Source organism: Triticum urartu, chromosome 5A (genome assembly GCF_056163025.1).
Source record: "Triticum urartu cultivar PI428250 chromosome 5A, HENAU_Tu73, whole genome shotgun sequence".
Classification (NCBI taxonomy): domain Eukaryota; kingdom Viridiplantae; phylum Streptophyta; class Magnoliopsida; order Poales; family Poaceae; genus Triticum; species Triticum urartu.
The window spans coordinates 214,749,065-214,767,369 of record NC_141877.1 but is presented as its reverse complement, the minus strand read 5'-3'; the positions used below and the strand labels follow the sequence as shown (position 1 = coordinate 214,767,369).

Below are 18,305 nucleotides of genomic sequence, written 5' to 3'. Positions count from 1 at the left end.
GAAGAACGAGTCCATGAATAAGACAAACGGACGTAGTCGAACGGGTCCTCACAACACGACGTTATCGAAACCAACCCGAAGAAGCAACACCGGAAAGAAGCACACCAAATAGTAAACAACCATCACATAATCATGACATGATGCACAATCAAGTATGATGCATGTCCGGTTTAAAGAGGCATGGCATGGCAAAATGCACAAACAATCCTACAAATTAAGTGGAGCTCAATATGCAACGGGATGCATATTGACGGAACACCACATTCGGGTTACTTAGTTCGATCTCGTTTATGTACCCAACAAGATTAAATGTTGTTAGGATGGCAAGAGGGTGAAGCAAAGTAAAACTACCTATCTAGTCAAGTTTAAATTAGACCGGAAACAATGAACAACACTTCCGTAAAATCCTCATATGCATTTATTAGGTTTGGTACTGTTCTGTCCTAAACACAATTTTAGAGTTGTTAAACATGAAAAGTAATGCCACCATGTTAATCTAGGCATTTTTCTACCCCATTTACATATATAATTTATTTAATTCGGAGCTATGGTTAATTAGTTATGAAGTAAAGCATTTTAACATGGCATAGGGGCAAATTTAAACAAACAGCATTTTAAACATTTCAAACATGCATGAAAGTTGCATATTATGAAACTAGACGAAAATCTAACCAACTTTCATGTTAAGTTTGTTTAAAACCGATGCACGGTTATTTAGGTGTGAGCATTTTTAAAATGATGGCATATTCTGTAATTATGCATGTGAAGGAAAATTGGTCAATTCACAGAACTAAAAAAACATCTATGGGCCAAATCTTGTGCAAGTTGGGCCAACTGAGTAGAAGAAAAAAACAAACGAGGCGCTGCTGGGGGCGCCTCACCATGGGCCAAGGGAGCTGGGCCTTGCTGGATCTCAGATGGCCTTGAGCGCTGGGAGGCCTGCATGCGATGTGGCAGCCCACACGAAAGGGCGACGCGTCAACAGGCATCGGGCGAGCTGCACTGCTCGTCTCTGAAGAAAAATGCCAGCGACGGGGAGGTTCAGCGGGAGCCGCGGTGAGGCAAGGCCCTGGAGGTGCGCTGGCTGGAACTCCGGCAAGGCGAGGGCATGGCGGAGAAGGCGAGGGGGAGACCGGATCTGGTGGGTAGGTGCTAAGGCCGGCCGGCTGGACTTGGCGAGGCGGAGGTCGAAGGCTTCAGGCGATGGACAGCTGCAGCAGGGGCATGAGCAGGACGGCGATGAGGGAAAACTTGGGGCTTCGGCAGCGCCGGGAACACGCAGACGGGTGGATCCGGTCCGCTGGTGCCGGATCGGACAATCGGCAGCGCGGACAGAGGAGCTTGGGCGCGGCGGCGCTCAGCGAGACCATGGCGCGGGGTGCTCCTATCGACAGAGAAAGGGAGAATAGAGAGAGATGAGAGAGGGGAAACGCAGGGAGGCAAAACGGGAAGGAGAAGAAGGGGGTGTCGGATGAGGACTGCCTGGTCGACGACGATGACTGGGTTCAAGTTGTGGTCGTTGTTCTTGACGCGGCAGAGGAAGCTGGAGCGAGTCCTCGCGAGGAAGATGGTAGAGGCCGAGCGCGTTGGAGGAGTGGATCTCGGGCTCGGGGACGAGGTGGATCGAGGGAGGCAAGGGACCTGCTGTGGATGAGCTCCGTCTCGAGGAGCTCCTGCTCGGGCACGAGCGTGGAGACGCGGGGCTGCGACCAGAGGAGGTTGGTCGGGCACGGAAAAGGAGGCGGAGGTTGGATTGGGTGGAGATGGATCCTGAGGTGGGAGATGCTGGCGGCGGGGATTGGACAGGGAGGATCCCTAGAAAATAGGGTTTGGTCTGATTTGGGTGGGGTTGGTCCATATATAGGATAAAGAGAGTGGGTTTAGTCCGTCCGATCGTAATCAGGCGGTCAAAAGAAAATATGCTACGAAGTCCAATTAACAAAATGGAGAAGTTTTGTAGATATTTGGGGATGTTCTGAGTCCAACGGTGACAACTGTTCGGGTCGGGTCCGGGACAGCTTACGGGCGCGCGCGCGACGAGGGTCGCGGGCTGACGAGAGAGGTTAGGTAGGGCCTGGCAGTGAGTAGTGGACTATATAGACGGTCTCAAGCTGAGAGAAGAGAAGAGAGATAGCCCCGGCGACTGCTTTCGGAGACCGAAAACGTCCGACATTAGACCGGCTATAATGCCGCTATAGTTACCCGTTGGGGCGTCAAACGGACTCCGAATGCGATGAAACTTGACAGGCGGTCTATCTACACTATAATAAGACCACACGTCAACTCTCATCCCATTCCGAGAACATTTTCCGGCCACTTATAAAATACTATTTCGGACATGCCGCGGGCGCGTGCAAGTGTGTCTGGGCTCAGAACGGACAACGGAGAGAACGAGGAGGCCGGGACGGATGCAAGTTTACAAAACATGATGATGCAATGCACATGAGGACATGAGGAGATGCAACACGCAAGCAAATGACATGGCAACATCGGCGAATAACTGGAAGACACCTGCCGCATCGGTCACGGGGCGTCACAACACTCCACCACTACGAGAGGATCTCGTCCCGAGATCAAGAATGGCAGCGGAGGGAAAAACAGAAGAGGAAGAGCAGCGGTAAAACTAAGTTGCTTCTATGACAAATGAGTGAAACCAAAGAACCTTGAAAAGGTTAAGCCATCTCGAGAAAAGAATACAACGGAGATAAATGAAGTTGAAAGCACTCCGTTAGAAAAGAGGCAGAAGGAAGAACAAATTCGGACAGCACTCTGGTTCATAAGAGATGCAAGACTAGATAGGAAGAAAAGAGCTTGAAAGAAGGACACCACACTCCGGTTAAACGGATAAGCAAGGAAAGGGACATAAACTTGACAAAAGAGGATGATGGGTCGAAGAGAGCAACATCACAATGCCTGCGGAAGAAATGAAAGAATGGAATGGAATGAACAGAGGGAAACAAGATCTTGAGAGAGCACGCTTACAACAAAGGCTAGAACGGAGTTGTTGGAAAAACCAACAATGAAAATAATAAGCTTGATATGGTCTTATGGAATACATCTCAAATTATGAGGTGACAACCTGCCACTCACGGGAAAAGAATTGATTGGATTGATAAGAACAAGAAGGAGACAAGAAACTTATTTCACCGGGAGGATAAACGAAGAACTTGGGTCATATATTATCACCATTAATAGCGTTAATCCTTAGGGAAAGCTTTAGGTGAAATATAACCCCAGATAATTCCAATGAAGAGGTTGATGGACTTAAGATGCCTCATTCTTAACAACATGTGAATCATGAGACATGAACTCAAATTATCAAGAATGACATAACACCACCTCAAAAGATATGCGTGAAAGAATTGCACTCCGAGTTGAAAGATGAAGAATGCTTGAGCTCCTCTGAAAAGAATCTCGATGAACACTTCGAGAAGGAGTTAAATCCTTGAAGAACCATCATGTAGAACCTCCATGAAGAACTCCGTTAAACAAAAGAATGATCAAACGGAAAGAAAGGGTAGTTGAAAACACAAGGTGGAACCTTGTAAAGATTTAGATAGATCTCCGTGATAACATAATTGCGAGAGCTTGGAACTCCGGGAAAGAAAGATGAGCACTTGAAACCAAGAATATGTATGATGAACCACTCTGGAATAAGGAATTAATCACTTGGATGAACAAGAATAAGAATTAAGTTATGTGTATCCTTCACCAATTAAATTGATGAGGAGCAAACGGATTTGGCATAGTACTTATTCTTGAAGAAAGGATTAGAATAGATATAGCGCAACTTGAGAATGTCTTCGATGATCCGCCAGTAGGATGACATAACGGATGAATTGAGACAAAAAATAAAGGAAGGAAAATCTTGAACGAACCACCGTTAGGATTGACAACAAATAGATAGATATGATAGCAAGGAAGAAAAATCATGAATAGCCACCGTAAGAATTGGAAAAGAACGATGTAAAGGGATGAATCACCGGTAAGAATTAGAGAACGAGTGAGGATACTTGAGGGGATTTAGATACCACTGAAACAAAGAGATCACAAGCTAATAAGAGAATACTTGAATGATGCACCGGTATGATTTGGAGAACGAGAGCTGAAAGCTGGAATGAATAATTACGAGATGATGGGCTCCGAAAAATCAAACTGAAAAGACTCCTTAATTGCTCCGGATGGGTGAAAAGAATTATCACGAACGAAAACAATTATGAGAGGATGGCATAAGGCTAGCACCATGAATCTTGAAGATAATGGAGCAAGATTAAAGAGAAACTCTTCTTCGGTCTTCAAAATTCCGAGAATGACGACGAGAAACACCACCATGAATTATTTAGACACTCCGGAAGAATCAAAATGAAGAGGTTGATCCAACGATGAAAAGAATTCGACAGATCTTAGAGAAATACATATGACTGATGATGAATCATTCTTACATCACACTTCAAAAAGAAATTTGGATAGCTCCCAGAAAATAAGAAGAGTCAGGTAAGATCCTGGAAAAAGACCTGTGGGTTAGGGCCCACTCAAGAGAAACACCGTTGAAATGATTAAAGGAGAGATTGCACTGGTTGAATTAAAAGGCTTGAATGAGATAACATCCTCAAAATAGCTTGAACGGATTAAGAGTGGAAACACGAATCTTCTGAGATATCTTTAGCACTCCGGAACAAAAGAATAGCAAGCGGGGAAGATTAAGAGGTGCACCGGCATAAATAGGCATTGGGCAAAAAGAAAAGGAGTATGCTCAATACCAAAGCTTGAATTAAATCCACCGGAGAAGAAAATGAGTGACGAGAGACGAACTTGAAGCTTCGTTAGCATCTTCTTGAGAATCATCGAATAAGGATATTGACGGAAAAAGAATGGAGAAGCTTTACATTAATAAAAGGATACTTGAATAAGAAATACGAGTCCTTGAAGAAAAAGGGTGGGTGGGCGGGAAAAACAAAGGCAACTTGGAGACGGATGAAACAAACACCGTTGAGAAGAACTGATAATTGATCTTACTGATGTTGAAATGATTGTATCCACTTGAAGAGAAACACGCCGGTGAAAAAGGATTGACATGACAATCTCGATTATTATGAAGGATTAGTATTCACATAGGAACATGAGAACACCGTTTAGAAAAGGTATGGAATCAACATTTGACTTCGAAGCAACTCGAATACCACAACTCAAAACAAAACAAAGGATTGGCTTGCAGAATAAGTCGGAACAAACATATGATAGAGATTTCATCCGAAGTTTTTGTGGTGGGGCCTACACGGGCTCGATCGTACAACACCATCATGTACAAGGCAGTGCACATGACATACGAAGCGTCCCCGAGTCGGCATAGCCAAGGACTCTTTAAGACACAACGAGACCACTGTAAAACCAACCGTGAATAGGCGGACCACTAGACGTCGAACCCCAATTTCATATCATACATCTGTCGGAAAGATATCCTAAGAGCTACTTGAATTCCCACTTATAAACTCCCGAAATTTTCCGGTTATGCAATCAGGTGTTGGTGATACAGGGGACGCATAATATCTCACCCAAAACTAGCAAATCCTACATCCAGCTAAATCCATCCTTCAACACATAACAAAGAAACCTTCGGAAATCGTCTACCTCAACCTTTGAAAAGCATCCGTTATACAAGTTATGGCAATACTCCCGAACTCCCGCCCCAGTACTGGGTGGCGTCGAGGTTATCTCACCAACAACTGCATAAAAGAGATTTTTGATGTCGGCGAACTAAACTCAGGTATTCCAGAACTGCAACAATAAAATTGTGACGACAACACCTCGGAGCTCAACTCCTCGAGACACTGCCGCAACCCCTAAATGACAGGAGGCACCAAGAACAATGTTCTCGTCACAAAACCATCGGAACGATTCCAAGATACCCGCGTGATCCTAAAAAAAATTAGTGAAATTTGAGAAGAGGAGAGTCAAAACTCTACGCCAGGATGCCTTACCAGAGTGATGAAGGGACTGGGAAGTAAATATAATACCTAAACTCTCCGATATATAATTCCTAAATGACTCAAAACATTTTTCAAGACTCAACAACGGCTGCTAATACGATCAAGCAGTGGGGGATCCTAAGGTCGGGGAAGGCTCTGATTACCAACTTGTAACGCCCTCGATGCGGCTATATCTCCTACGTGTCAAAGCACGACTTAGAGGCATAACCGCATAGAAAGCAATGTCGCAAGTAAGGTAATCTTCACAACAACCCATGTAAATAGATAATAAAGGGAAAGGTACATAGTTGGCTTACACTCGCCACGTCAAACAAAGTACATAAATAGCATTACATCATCCAATCACTCATGGTCCGACTACGGTACCAAAATAAAAGATCAACCCCAACAAGCGACATGGTCCCGATCGCCCCAACTGGGCACCACTACTGATCATCAGCGAAAGACACATAGTAACGGCGTGAGTCTTCGTCGAACTCCCACTTGAGCTCAAGCGCATCATCTAGAACGGAGTCATTGGGCCCTGCATCTGGTTTGGAAGTAATCTGTGAGCCATGGGGACTAAGCAATCTCGCACCCTCGCGATCAAGAGTATTTAAGCTTATAGGTAAGGTAAGGTAACATGTGGAGCTGCAGCAAGCGACTAGCATATATGGTGGCTAACCTGTTCGCAAAAGAGAGCGAGAAGAGAAGGCAAAGCACGAACGAAGAACTAGAGAACAACCTACAGCAAACATTACTCCAACACCGTGTTCACTTCCCGGACTCCGTCGAGAAGAGACCATCACGGTAACACACACAGTTGATTCATTTTAATTAAGTTAAGGTTCAAGTTATCTACAACCGGACATTAACAAATTCCCATCTCCTCATAACCGCGGGCACGGCTTTCGTAAGTTCAAATCCCTGCAGGGGAGTCCCAACTTAGCCCATGACAAGCTCTCACGGTCAACGAAGGATATACCTTCTCCCGAGACATTCCGATCAGACTCGGCATCCCGGTTCTACAAGACAACTTTGACAAGTTAAAACAAATCCAGCAACACCGCCCGAATGTGCCGACAAATCCCGATAGGAGCTGCACATATCTCATTCTCAAGGCACACTCAGATGAGCAATCCGTACAACTAAAACCAAACAACGAGTTTCCCCGAGGGGGCGCTGCACAGGGCTCTAGTTTGGACCAACACTCAGAGGAGCACTGGCCCGGGGGGGGGTTTAAATAAGATGACCCTTGGGCTCCGGAAACCCAAGGGAAAAAGAGGCTAGGTGGCAAATGGTAAAACCAAGGTTGGGCATTGCTGGAAGAGTTTATTCAAGGCGATTTGTCAAGGGGTTCCCATTATTACCCAACCACGTAAGGAACGCAAAATCCAGGAACATAACACCGATATGACGGAAACTAGGGCGGCAAGAGTGGAACAAAACACTAGGCAAAAAGGCCGAGCCTTCCACCCTTTACCAAGTATATAGATGTATTAAGATAACAAGATAATATAGTGATATCCCGACAATAAACAATGTTCCAACAAGGAACGATCTCCAATCTTCACCTGCAACTAGCAACGCTATAAGAGGGGCTGAGCAAAGCGGTAACATAGCCAATCAACGGTTTGCTAGGACATGGTGGGTTAGAGGTTTGACATGGCAATTTGGGAGGCATGATAGGCAAGTGGTAGGCATCGTAGCATAGGCATAGGAAAAGAGCGAGCATCTAGCAAAGCAAAGATAGAAGTTATTTCGAGGGTATGATCATCTTGCCTGAAAACCCGCAAGGAAGAAGAACGAGTCCATGAAGAAGACAAACGGACGTAGTCGAACGGGTCCTCACAACACGACGTTATCGGAACCAACCCGAATAAGCAACACCGGAAAGAAGCACACAAAATAGTAAACAACCATCACATAATCATGACATGATGCACAATCAAGTATGATGCATGTCCGGTTTAAAGAGGCATGGCATGGCAAAATGCACAAACAATCCTACAAATTAAGTGGAGCTCAATATGCAAGGGGATGCATATTGAAGGAACACCACATTCGGGTTACTTAGTTCGATCTCGTTTATGTACCCAACAAGATTAAATGTTGTTAGCATGGCAAGAGGGTGAAGCAAAGTAAAACTACCTATCTAGTCAAGTTTAAATGGGACCGGAAACAACGAACAACACTTCCAGAAAATCCTCATATGCATTTATTAGGTTTGGTACTATTCTTACCTAAACACAATTTTAGAGTTGTTAAACATGCAAAGTAATGCCACCATGTTAATCTAGGCATTTTTCTACCCCATTTACATATATAATTTATTTAATTCGGAGCTAAGGTTAATTAGTTATGAAGTAAAGCATTTTAACATGGCATAGGAGCAAATTTAAACAAACAGCATTTTAAACATTTCAAACATGCATGAAAGTTGCATATTATGAAACTAGACAAAAATCTAACCAACTTTCATGTTAAGTTTGTTTAAAACCGATGCACGGTTATTTAGGTGTGAGCATTTTTAAAATGATGGCATATTCTGTAATTATGCATGTGAAGGAAAATTGGTCAATTCACAGAACTAAAAAAACATCTATGGGCCAAATCTGGTGCAAGTTGGGCCAACTGAGTAGAAGAAAAAAACAAACGAGGCGCTGCTGGGGGCGCCTCATCATGGGCCAAGGGAGCTGGGCCTTGCTGGATCTCAGATGGCCTTGAGCGCTGGGAGGCCTGCATGCGATGTGGCAGCCCACACGAAAGGGCGACGCGTCAACAGGCATCGGGCGAGCTGCACTGCTCGTCTCTGAAGAAAAACGCCAGCGACGGGGAGGTTCAGCGGGAGCCGCGGTGAGGCAAGGCCCTGGAGGTGCGCTGGCTGGAACTCCGGCAAGGCGAGGGCATGGCGGAGAAGGCGAGGGGGAGGCCGGATCTGGTGGGTAGGTGCTAAGGCCGGCCGGCTGGACTTGGCGAGGCGGAGGTCGAAGGCTTCAGGCGATGAACAGCTGCAGCAGGGGCATGAGCAGGACGGCGATGAGGGAAAACTTGGGGCTTCGGCAGCGCCGGGAACACGCAGACGGGTGGATCCGGTCCGCTGCTGCCGGATCGGACAATCGGCAGCGCGGACAGAGGAGCTTGGGCGCGGCGGCGCTCAGCGAGGCCATGGCGCGGGGTGCTCCTGTCGACAGAGAAAGGGATAACGGAGAGAGATGAGAGAGGGGAAACGCAGGGAGGAAAAACAGGAAGGAGAAGAAGGGGGTGTCGGATGTGGACTGCCTGGTCGACGACGATGACTGGGTTCAAGTTGTGGTCGTCGTTCTTGATGCGGCAGAGGGAGCTGGAGCGAGTCCTCGCGAGGAAGATGGTAGAGGCCAAGCGCGTTGGAGGAGTGGATCTCGGGCTCGGGGACGAGGTGGATCGAGGGAGGCAAGGGACCTGCTGTGGATGAGCTCCGTCTCGAGGAGCTCCTGCTCGGGCACGAGCGTGGAGACGCGGGGCTACGGCTAGAGGAGGTTGGTCGGGCACGGAAAAGGAGGCGGAGGTTGGATTGGGTGGAGATGGATCCCGAGGTGGGAGATGCTGGCGGCGGGAATTGGACAGGGAGGATCCCTAGAAAATAGGGTTTGGTCTTATTTGGGTGGGGTTGGTCCATATATAGGATAAAGAGAGTGGGTTTAGTCCGTCTGATCGTAATCGGGCGGTCGAAAAAAAAATATGCTACGAAGTCCAATTAACAAAACGGAGACGTTTTGTAGATATTTGGGGATGTTCTGAGTCCAACGGTGACAACTGTTCGGGTCGGGTCCGGGACAGCTTTCGGGCGCGCGCGCGAGGAGGGTCGCGGGCTGATGAGAGAGGTTAGGTAGGGCCTGGCGGTGAGTAGTGGACTGTATAGACGGTCTCGAGCTGAGAGAAGAGAAGAGAGATAGCCCCGGCGACTGCTTCCGGAGACCGAAAACGTCCGACGTTAGACCGGCTATAATGCCGCTATAGTTATCCATTGGGGCGTCAAACGGACTCCGAATGCGATGAAACTTGACAGGCGGTCTATCTACACTATCATAAGACCACACGTCAACTCTCAGCCCATTCCGAGAACATTTTCCAGCCACTTATAAAATACTATTTCGGACATGCCACGGGCGCGTGCAAGTGTGTCTGGGCTCAGAACGGACAACGGAGAGAACGAGGAGGCCGGGACGGATGCATGTTTTGAAAACATGATGATGCAATGCACATGATGACAAGAGGAGATGCAACACGCAAGCAAATGACATGGCAACGTCGGTGAATAACTGGAAGACACCTGGCGCATCGGTCACGGGGCGTCACTCTGTGGTCGACCTGCACCGTGTCGCTCTTACGGGTAAGGATGGAGCGGAGGTTGTATTTGTGTCAAAGCTCCGAGGACAGATTGTGGTCGACCTGCACCTCGCCGCCCTTATGGGTAAGGATGGAGCGAGTCTTAAAACTTAGGCGAGTACTGGACTGCAGCTAAGCCCCCGAGTTGGAGGGTTGCTCACCACTCGGTAGGATTTTTCAAACTTAGGCAAGTACTGGACTGAAGCTAAGCCTCCGAGTGGGAGGGTTGCTCTTCACTTGGTAGGATTTTTTAAACTTAGGCGAGTACTGGACTGCAGCTGAGCCCTCGAGTGGGAGGGTTGCTCACCACTCGGTAGGATTTTCCAAACTTAAGCGAGTATTGGACTGCAGCTAAGCCCCCGAGTGGGAGGGTTGCTCACCACTCGGTAGGATTTTTCAAACTTAGGCGAGTACTGGACTGCAGCTAAGCCCCCAAGTGGGAGGGTTGCTCACCACTCGGTAGGATTTTTCAAACTTAGGCGAGTACTGGACTGCACCTAAGCCCCCGAGTGGGAGGGTTGCTCACCACTCAGTAGGATTTTTCAAACTTAGGTGAGTACTGGACTGCAGCTAAGCCTCCGAGTGGGAGGGTTGCTCACCACTTGGTAGGATTTCTTAAACTTAGGCGAGTACCGGACTGCAGCTAAGCCTCTGAGTGGGAGGGTTGCTCTCCACTCGATAGGATTTCTTGAACTTAGGCGAGTACTGGACTGTAGCTAAGCCCCCGAGTGAGAGACTTGCTCACCACTAGGTAGGATTTCTTAAACTTAGGCGAGTACTGGACTGCAGCTAAGCCCCCGAGTGAGAGACTTTCTCACCACTCGGTAGGATGTCTTAAACTTAGGTGAAACGGATTCGCAGCTAAGCCTCCGAGTGAGAGACTTGCTCATCACTCGGTAGGATTTGATTTTTTGAAACTCAGGCGAAGCATATTCGCAGCTAAGACACCCACTGGGGGATTTAGAACTCTTAAAAAAGGAACAACAATCATTTGTGAAACTGTGTCTTTGATAATCGAACTAGAATGTATTTCTTATTACATCACGACAATCTGAATGCTTAAGTATAAAAGGGGTGGAGCAGCTCCGCATTCCAAGCGTGTGGCTCATCTTTATTGTGTTCCACATTGTAGAGGCGATAAGCCCCGTTGTGAAGTACTTTGGTGATGATGAAGGGGCCTTCCCAAGAAGGAGCGAGCTTGTGTGGTTTCTGCTGATCCACTCGAAGAACTAGGTCTCCCTCTTGAAATTCTCGACCTCTCATGTTTCTGGCGTGGAATTGACGCAGGTCTTGCTGATAAATGGTCAACCGGATCAGCGCCATCTCTCTTTCTTCTTCCAGAAGGTCGACAGCATCCTCACGGGCATGTTCTGCTTCGGCTTCTGAGCAGAGTTCCACTCGCGGGGTGTTATGAAGTAAGTCACTCGGAAGCACAACTTCAGCCCCATAGACTAAGAAGAATGGAGTTCGGCCAGTCGACCGATTAGGAGTTGTCCTCAATCCTCAAAGTACTGATGGACGTTCATCAACCCAGGCACCCACTACATGCTTGAGGTCACAGATCAATCAGGGTTTCAGTCCTTTGAGAATCAACTCGTTTGCTCTTTCAGCTTGCCGATTTGACTGGGGATGGGAGACTAAAGCATAGTCGACCCGAGTGCCTTGGGAAGCCCAAAAAGGCTCTGAACTCATCAGAATTGAAGTTTGACCCATTATCTATGATGATGCTGTGCAGGACACCATATCTGGATGTCAACTCTCTGATGAAGCTGACAGCAGTACTTGCTTCGAGGTTTTTGATAGGCTTGGCTTCAATCCATTTGGTGAACTTGTCGACTGCTACAAGTACGTGGGTGAAGCCACTTCTGCCAGTCCTTAGAGGTCCAACCATATCTAATCCCCAAACAGCAAAGGGCTAGATGAGTGGAATGGTCTTCAGGGCTGATGTAGGCTTGTGAGACTTGTTGGAGTAGAACCGGCAACCTTCACATCTGTCAACTATGTATTTTGCCATTTCATTCGCTCATGGCCAATAAAGTCTCGCTCGGTATGCTTTAGCCACAATGGTCCGAGAGGCCAATAAAGTCTCGCTCGGTATGCTTTGGCCATAATGTCCCCGAGTGGATGTCGTTGAGGATCACTCAACCTTCTTCTGGTGTTATGCACTTCTGAGCAACTCCGGTAACACTTTCTCTGTAAACCTGTCCACCCACTACTCTGAAAGCTTTAGATCGACGGACAATCTGACGGGCCTCTTCTTCATCCTTTAGAAGCTCTTTCCTGAGAATATACGCGATGTACGGCACTGTCCAATCGGGTATGACGACCAAAACTTCCATGACCAAGTCAACCACGGCTGGGACTTCAACTTCAGTCAGATCAGTAGGACTCTTAGGTTGTGGGGGCCTCTGTGAAGGGATCCTCTTGGACGGACGGCGTGTGAAGATGCTCCAAGAACACATTACTAGGAATAGGCTCATGCTTGGAGCCTATCTTTGCCAAATCATAAGCTGCTTGATTTTTCAGTCGGGGTATATGATGGAGCTCTAACCCCTCAAACTTCTTCTCTAACTTTCTCACTGCATTACAATAACCAGTCATAGCCGGGCTTTTGATGTCCCACTCCTTCATTACTTGATTAACCACCAAATCTGAGTCGCCGTAGAAGATTAGGCGATGGACGCCGAGTGAAATGGTCATACGCAACCCATACAGAAGTGCTTCATATTCAGCTTTGTTGTTGGAGGAATCAAAATGGATCTGAAGAACATAGCTGAGTCTGTCTCCTCGATGGGATACTAATACCACCTCGGCAGCAGAACCGTTCAACATCTTGGATCCATCACAGAACATGGTCCAATGCTTCGAGTGAATCTAAGTCTGTTGTTGCTGCTCGACCCACTCGGCGAGGAAATCTGCTATTGCCTGGGACTTGATAGCTTTCTTTTCCTCAAACTTGATATCCAAGGGAAGGAGTTCAATCGCCCACTTTGCCACTCGACCGGTTGCATCTCTGTTGTTCAGAAATTCTGACAAAGGTGCGTCGCTGACGACTGTAATGGAGTGATCAGAGAAATAATGTGCAACCTTCTTCATGGTCATGTAAATCCCGTAGACAACCTTCTGATAGTGGGGATATCTTTGCTTGGATGGATTCAAGACTTCAGAAATATAATACATTGGGCGCTGAACTTTATAGGTTTTTCCTTCTTCTTCCCGCTCGACCGTAAGTACTGTACTGACAACTTGTCCAATGGCTGCAATAGAAAGCAGTAAAGGCTCTTTGCTGATTGGAGCAGCAAGCACCGGCTGGGTGGAAAGCAGGGTTTGAGTTCTGCAAACGCTGCATCAGCTTCAGGAGTCCACTCAAACTTATCAGATTTCTTCATCAGTCAGTAAAGAGGCAATGCCTTTTCACCGAGGCGAGAGATGAATCGACTCAAGGCGGCCAAACAACTGATAAGCTTCTGGACGTCATGCACACGCACAGGGCGTTTCATCCGGAGTATGGCTCCAACTTTCTTTAGGTTGGCATCGGTCCCTCGTTCGGAAACAAGGAAACCGAGTAACTTTCCTCCTGGAACTCCGAATGTGCATTTCAACGGATTAAGCTTGATATCATACCTTCTGAGGTTGGCAAAGGTTTTAGCGAGGTCAGCCAGCAGGTCGGAACCTTTACGTGACTTGACCACAATGTCATCCATATATGCTTCCACATTCTGACTGATTTGAGTGAGCAGGCACTTCTGAATCATCCTCATAAATGTGGCACCAGCGTTCTTGAGACCGAATGGCATGGTGACATAACAAAAGCACTCGAATGGAGTGATGAAAGCTGTTTTTATCTCATCGGGTCCATACAGTCGGATCTGATGATACCCGGAATATGCATCTAGAAAAGACAAACGCTCACACCCCGTAGTCGAGTCAACGATTTGGTCGATACGGGGGAGAGGAAAATGATCTTTCGGGCAGGCCCGATTGATATGCTTGAAGTCAATGCACATATGAAGTGAATCGTCCTTCTTGGGGACCATTACAACATTGGCGAGCCACTCAGAGTGGTAAATCTCTCGGATGAACTCAGTTGCTAGGAGCCGAGCCACTTCCTCGCCAATTGCTTTTCTCTTCTGTACGGCAGACCGCCTAAGATGTTCCTTGCTTGGCTTCACTTTCGGGTCGACTCGCAAACGATGCTCAACCAGTCCCCTGGGTACACCTGGCATGTCAGAAGGTTTCCATGCAAAGATGTCCCAGTTCTCACGGAGGAACTAGATGAGCGCTTCTTCCTATTTGCTGTCGAGTGATGTGGAGATATGAGTAGGGGCAGCATTAGGATCGGTCGGGTGAATATGAATCGATTTTGTTTCTTCAGACGACTGAAATGCAGAATCTGTGGCAGCCTTCTTGGCTCGCAGCAAATCACTCGGATCTGCATTTTTATGATATTCTTGCATTTCAATTGCTGCCATTTGTGCATCGGCAATTTTAGAACCCTTCTGGAAGCATTCCTCTGCCTTCTGCCGATTGCCAGTGACCGTGATCACTCCTCTGGGACCAGGCATTTTCAGCTTGAGATATACGTAACATGGTCGAGCCATAAAACGCGGGTATGCAGGCCTCCCTAGAATAGCTTGATAAGCACTCTGGAAATCCACTACCTCAAATGTCAACTTTTCCTTATGGTAATTCTTTGAATCACCGAAAACCACTTCCAAGGCTATCTGGTCGAGTGATTCAGCCTTCTTGCCAGGGATGACGCCGTGAAAGCTCATGTTGATCTCACTAAGTTTGGACATCAGAATGCCCATCCCTTTTAAGAATTCACCGTAAAGAATATTCAGAGCACTACCACCATCCATCAACACTTTTGTCAATCGTGTACCTCCAACAACTGGGTCGACCACCAACGCTTGCCTCCCTGCAGTGGCTATGCGAGCAGGGTGGTCAGACTGGTCGAATTTGATAGCTGTTTGTGACCACTTCAGGTATGCTGTCATTGCTGGAGCAACCATATTCACTTCTCTGTTGATCACTTTCACTCGACTTTTGCTCTCAACGTCAGCAAAAATCATTAGGGTGGAATTGACATTGGGCAAACCATCATCTTCCTCTTTGTCTTCATCCTTGTCAGATTCTTTTTCCTTCTCATTAGGTTGTTTCTCTCGGAATTGCTCGATCAGAACCTGACACTGTCGAGTGGTATGCTTACGATAAATCAGATTGCCTTCTTCGTCTTTCTTGGTGTGAATGTGACATGGCAAATCCATCACATTGTTACCAGCTGCATCTTTTACTTTCTTAGGGGTCCAGGGCCCCTTAGGTTTCCCTTTAAACTTTCCTTGAATCACTGCTGCAGTTTCACCAGGTCCTGCAGGTTCAGCTTTACGCTTTTCTTTCTGATTGGAATTGCCTCCACCGGTGTCTTGACTGACTGGTTTGCTCTTCCCACTGCGGAGCCGATCCTCCTCTTCTCTGTTAGCATACCGAGTGGCTATTTCCATCATCCGAGTTAGAGACATATCCCCTATCGGACTGAATTTCAGGACCAGCTCCCGATTTTTAACGCCTTCCTTGAAGGCGCAAACTGCTTGATGGTGGGATACATTTTCCACTGTGTGATGCAAAGTGGTCCACCTCTGAATGTAATCTCTCAGAGTCTCACTCGGTTTTTGCATGCAATGCTGCAATTCCATTGACCCCGCTGGCCGCTTGCAAGTACCCTCAAAAGTTTTAACAAACACTTGGGCAAGTTCTTCCCAACTGAATATACTGCCTGGCGCTAACTGAGTCAACCATGCTCTTGCTGAGCCTTCTAACATCAGACGAAGATCCTTCATGGCCACTTCATCATTACCACCATCGATCTGTACAGCCACTCGGTAATCTTCAAGCTAAGTGTCAGGCTTAGACTCACCAGTGAACTTGCTGACTCCAGTCACCAACCTGAAGTTGGGAGGAATCACTGCGGCTCTGATGGCTCTACTGAAACACTCTGGGCCTGAAACATGAAATCTGCTGCCAGTCGGGTGATCTCTGTCAAGCCCCTCCCTGTGTGCTCTGCTCCTGTCAACTAGACCTTGAACGAGAATAGATCTCGCATCAAAGCCTGGCTCCCTTGGGTCGGCTGGTATTCTTCTCTCACCACTGCGAGGGTGTATGTCATCATATTGCCGAGGCACATATGATCCACTCCTCGGAGAAGGTGTGGGCACTCGACGACGGTCATCAAGACCGAGTCGGTGATCATATTGCTCATGGTTTCTGTACTGATCCTTCCGGTAACCACGTCCCTCATGCCGCGGGGGCGATCTTGGGCTGTGGGCCGACTGAACTGTATCTGCCATCACAGATCTGCTATGAATCCTATTCCACGATTGAGACACTGCTGTGTTCTGCTCTCCTGCTGCTCGGAGTAAGGCCCAGATCTGCATCAAATCTCTGCCAGCCTCCGACTGGGAAGGCTGGATTGAGTCGGCTGTACGGGCTGCAGCTGTGAGATTTTGAATCAAAGAGCGGTATACCTGAGGTTGAGGCGGAAAAAGTTGTCGTCGACTGGACTCAGGGATCCGTTGCCGTGCACGCTCGTCGAGTGCATGCTGAAGGTTCTCCAGTGGAGTGCGCTCAGCCAAGTTGGCCAGGCGTGCCTCCTCCAAGGCCCGGGCCTCGGAGGTTTCCCCAATGATGGGCGTGTGAAGTGCATCCATGTTGCGGCGGAGAATCTCTTCCCTCTGCTGCGAAGAAAGAGGCTTGGGGCGGTATTCCTCGTGAGCGCGTGACGGATCATCGCCACCATCGCCGCCTTCATCGCGGTGGAAGCCAGGAGGACTATGTGGCCCGTCGACCATCAAGACTTCAGCCGCAGGATCGCTATTGTCGCATTATGATGTGGTCTTGATGGAGCCAGTCAATAGGTCGAACAGGCCGTAGAGAGTTTCGTCAGGCTCGATTGCCGCGACTTGTCGGGTGGCCGACTGGCGGGCCACCGCGTGTTTCACCCACCGCTGAAGCTGCGACCGACCGGATCGCTTGCGCCAGCGAACAGCGGGGAGCGAAGACACCACGAGAACCGACCGATATTGGATCGACGGCTGCTGGAGAAGGATGTCGCGAGCGCATGCGCGAAAGTGCGTCGCCTCGCGGACGGGGAGCGCCTCGACGTCAAGGGGAGCTTCCTGAAGCCAGGCGGGGTCGTCGGCAACCAAGACGAGCGCGCCATGACGGATCTCGCGGCCCTCAGCCAATCCACCGCCGGAAACCATAATGATGTGAATCGGAAAAATCGCAACTTCACCAAAAAGTCGCTAAGACACCTGCCGCAAGGTGGGCGCCAACTGTCGTGGTTCTAAGACCGACAGTAGAATGGGGGGTAGGTATGAGGAGGCAAGATCTCAGCTATGGTGAAGTTGTACACACAAGATTTACGAGTTCAGGCCCTTCACGGTGGAAGTAATAGCCTTGTGTCTCGGTGCCCGGAGGCGGTCAACTGTATTATATGTGTGTGGTGTTACATGGGGTGTGAACCCTTGTCCCTGAGGAGGGGGTGGCTTATATAGAGTTCGCCAGACCCCTCCCGCCCTCAGTTACAAAGGGTTTAAGGTACATAAAGATGGGGCGTTTCTGGTAACGCTAGTAATAAAGTGACATAAATGACCACTAAGTCTACAGAGTAAACGCCCGACCGTTTCTTTTCAGAGTGGCTTTCGATCTTCTGTCTGTCGAGTGATCACTGCCATGGTCGAGTGACATAGAGTCTTCCGAGTGGAACGTTTTCTGGTCGAGTGGATGATGGTATCCCTTGAATACTTCTGACTTTAGGGCGATGTCCTAGGGGAGGGTGTATAGGTCAGGCCTATGACCTTACCCTAGGTACATAGATTCATCACTACCTCTTGAGCATGCATTGGTTTTCCCTTGAAGAGGAAAGGGTGATGTAGCAAAGTAGCATAACTATTTCCCTCAGTTTTGAGA

General features: G+C 48.0%; 1 protein-coding gene and 1 long non-coding RNA gene across 2 annotated transcripts; both read right to left on the bottom strand.

Moving 5' to 3' along the window:
* Window positions 1–727: 727 nt before the first annotated feature.
* Window positions 728–9,625, bottom strand: LOC147970832 (uncharacterized). Its single transcript, XR_015604312.1, has 2 exons — window positions 7,749–9,625; window positions 728–6,516 (listed from the first exon to the last, which is right to left on the bottom strand). It is a non-coding gene; the product is annotated as an uncharacterized LOC147970832 (long non-coding RNA).
* A 4,998-nt stretch (window positions 9,626–14,623) lies between these two features.
* LOC147970831 (uncharacterized) lies at window positions 14,624–15,334 on the bottom strand. Its single transcript, XM_087523659.1, has 2 exons — window positions 15,044–15,334; window positions 14,624–14,905 (listed from the first exon to the last, which is right to left on the bottom strand). Exons 1-2 carry the CDS (start codon window positions 15,332–15,334, stop codon window positions 14,624–14,626), a joined length of 573 nt encoding a protein of 190 aa, XP_087379785.1.
* Between the last annotated feature and the right edge of the window lie 2,971 nt (window positions 15,335–18,305).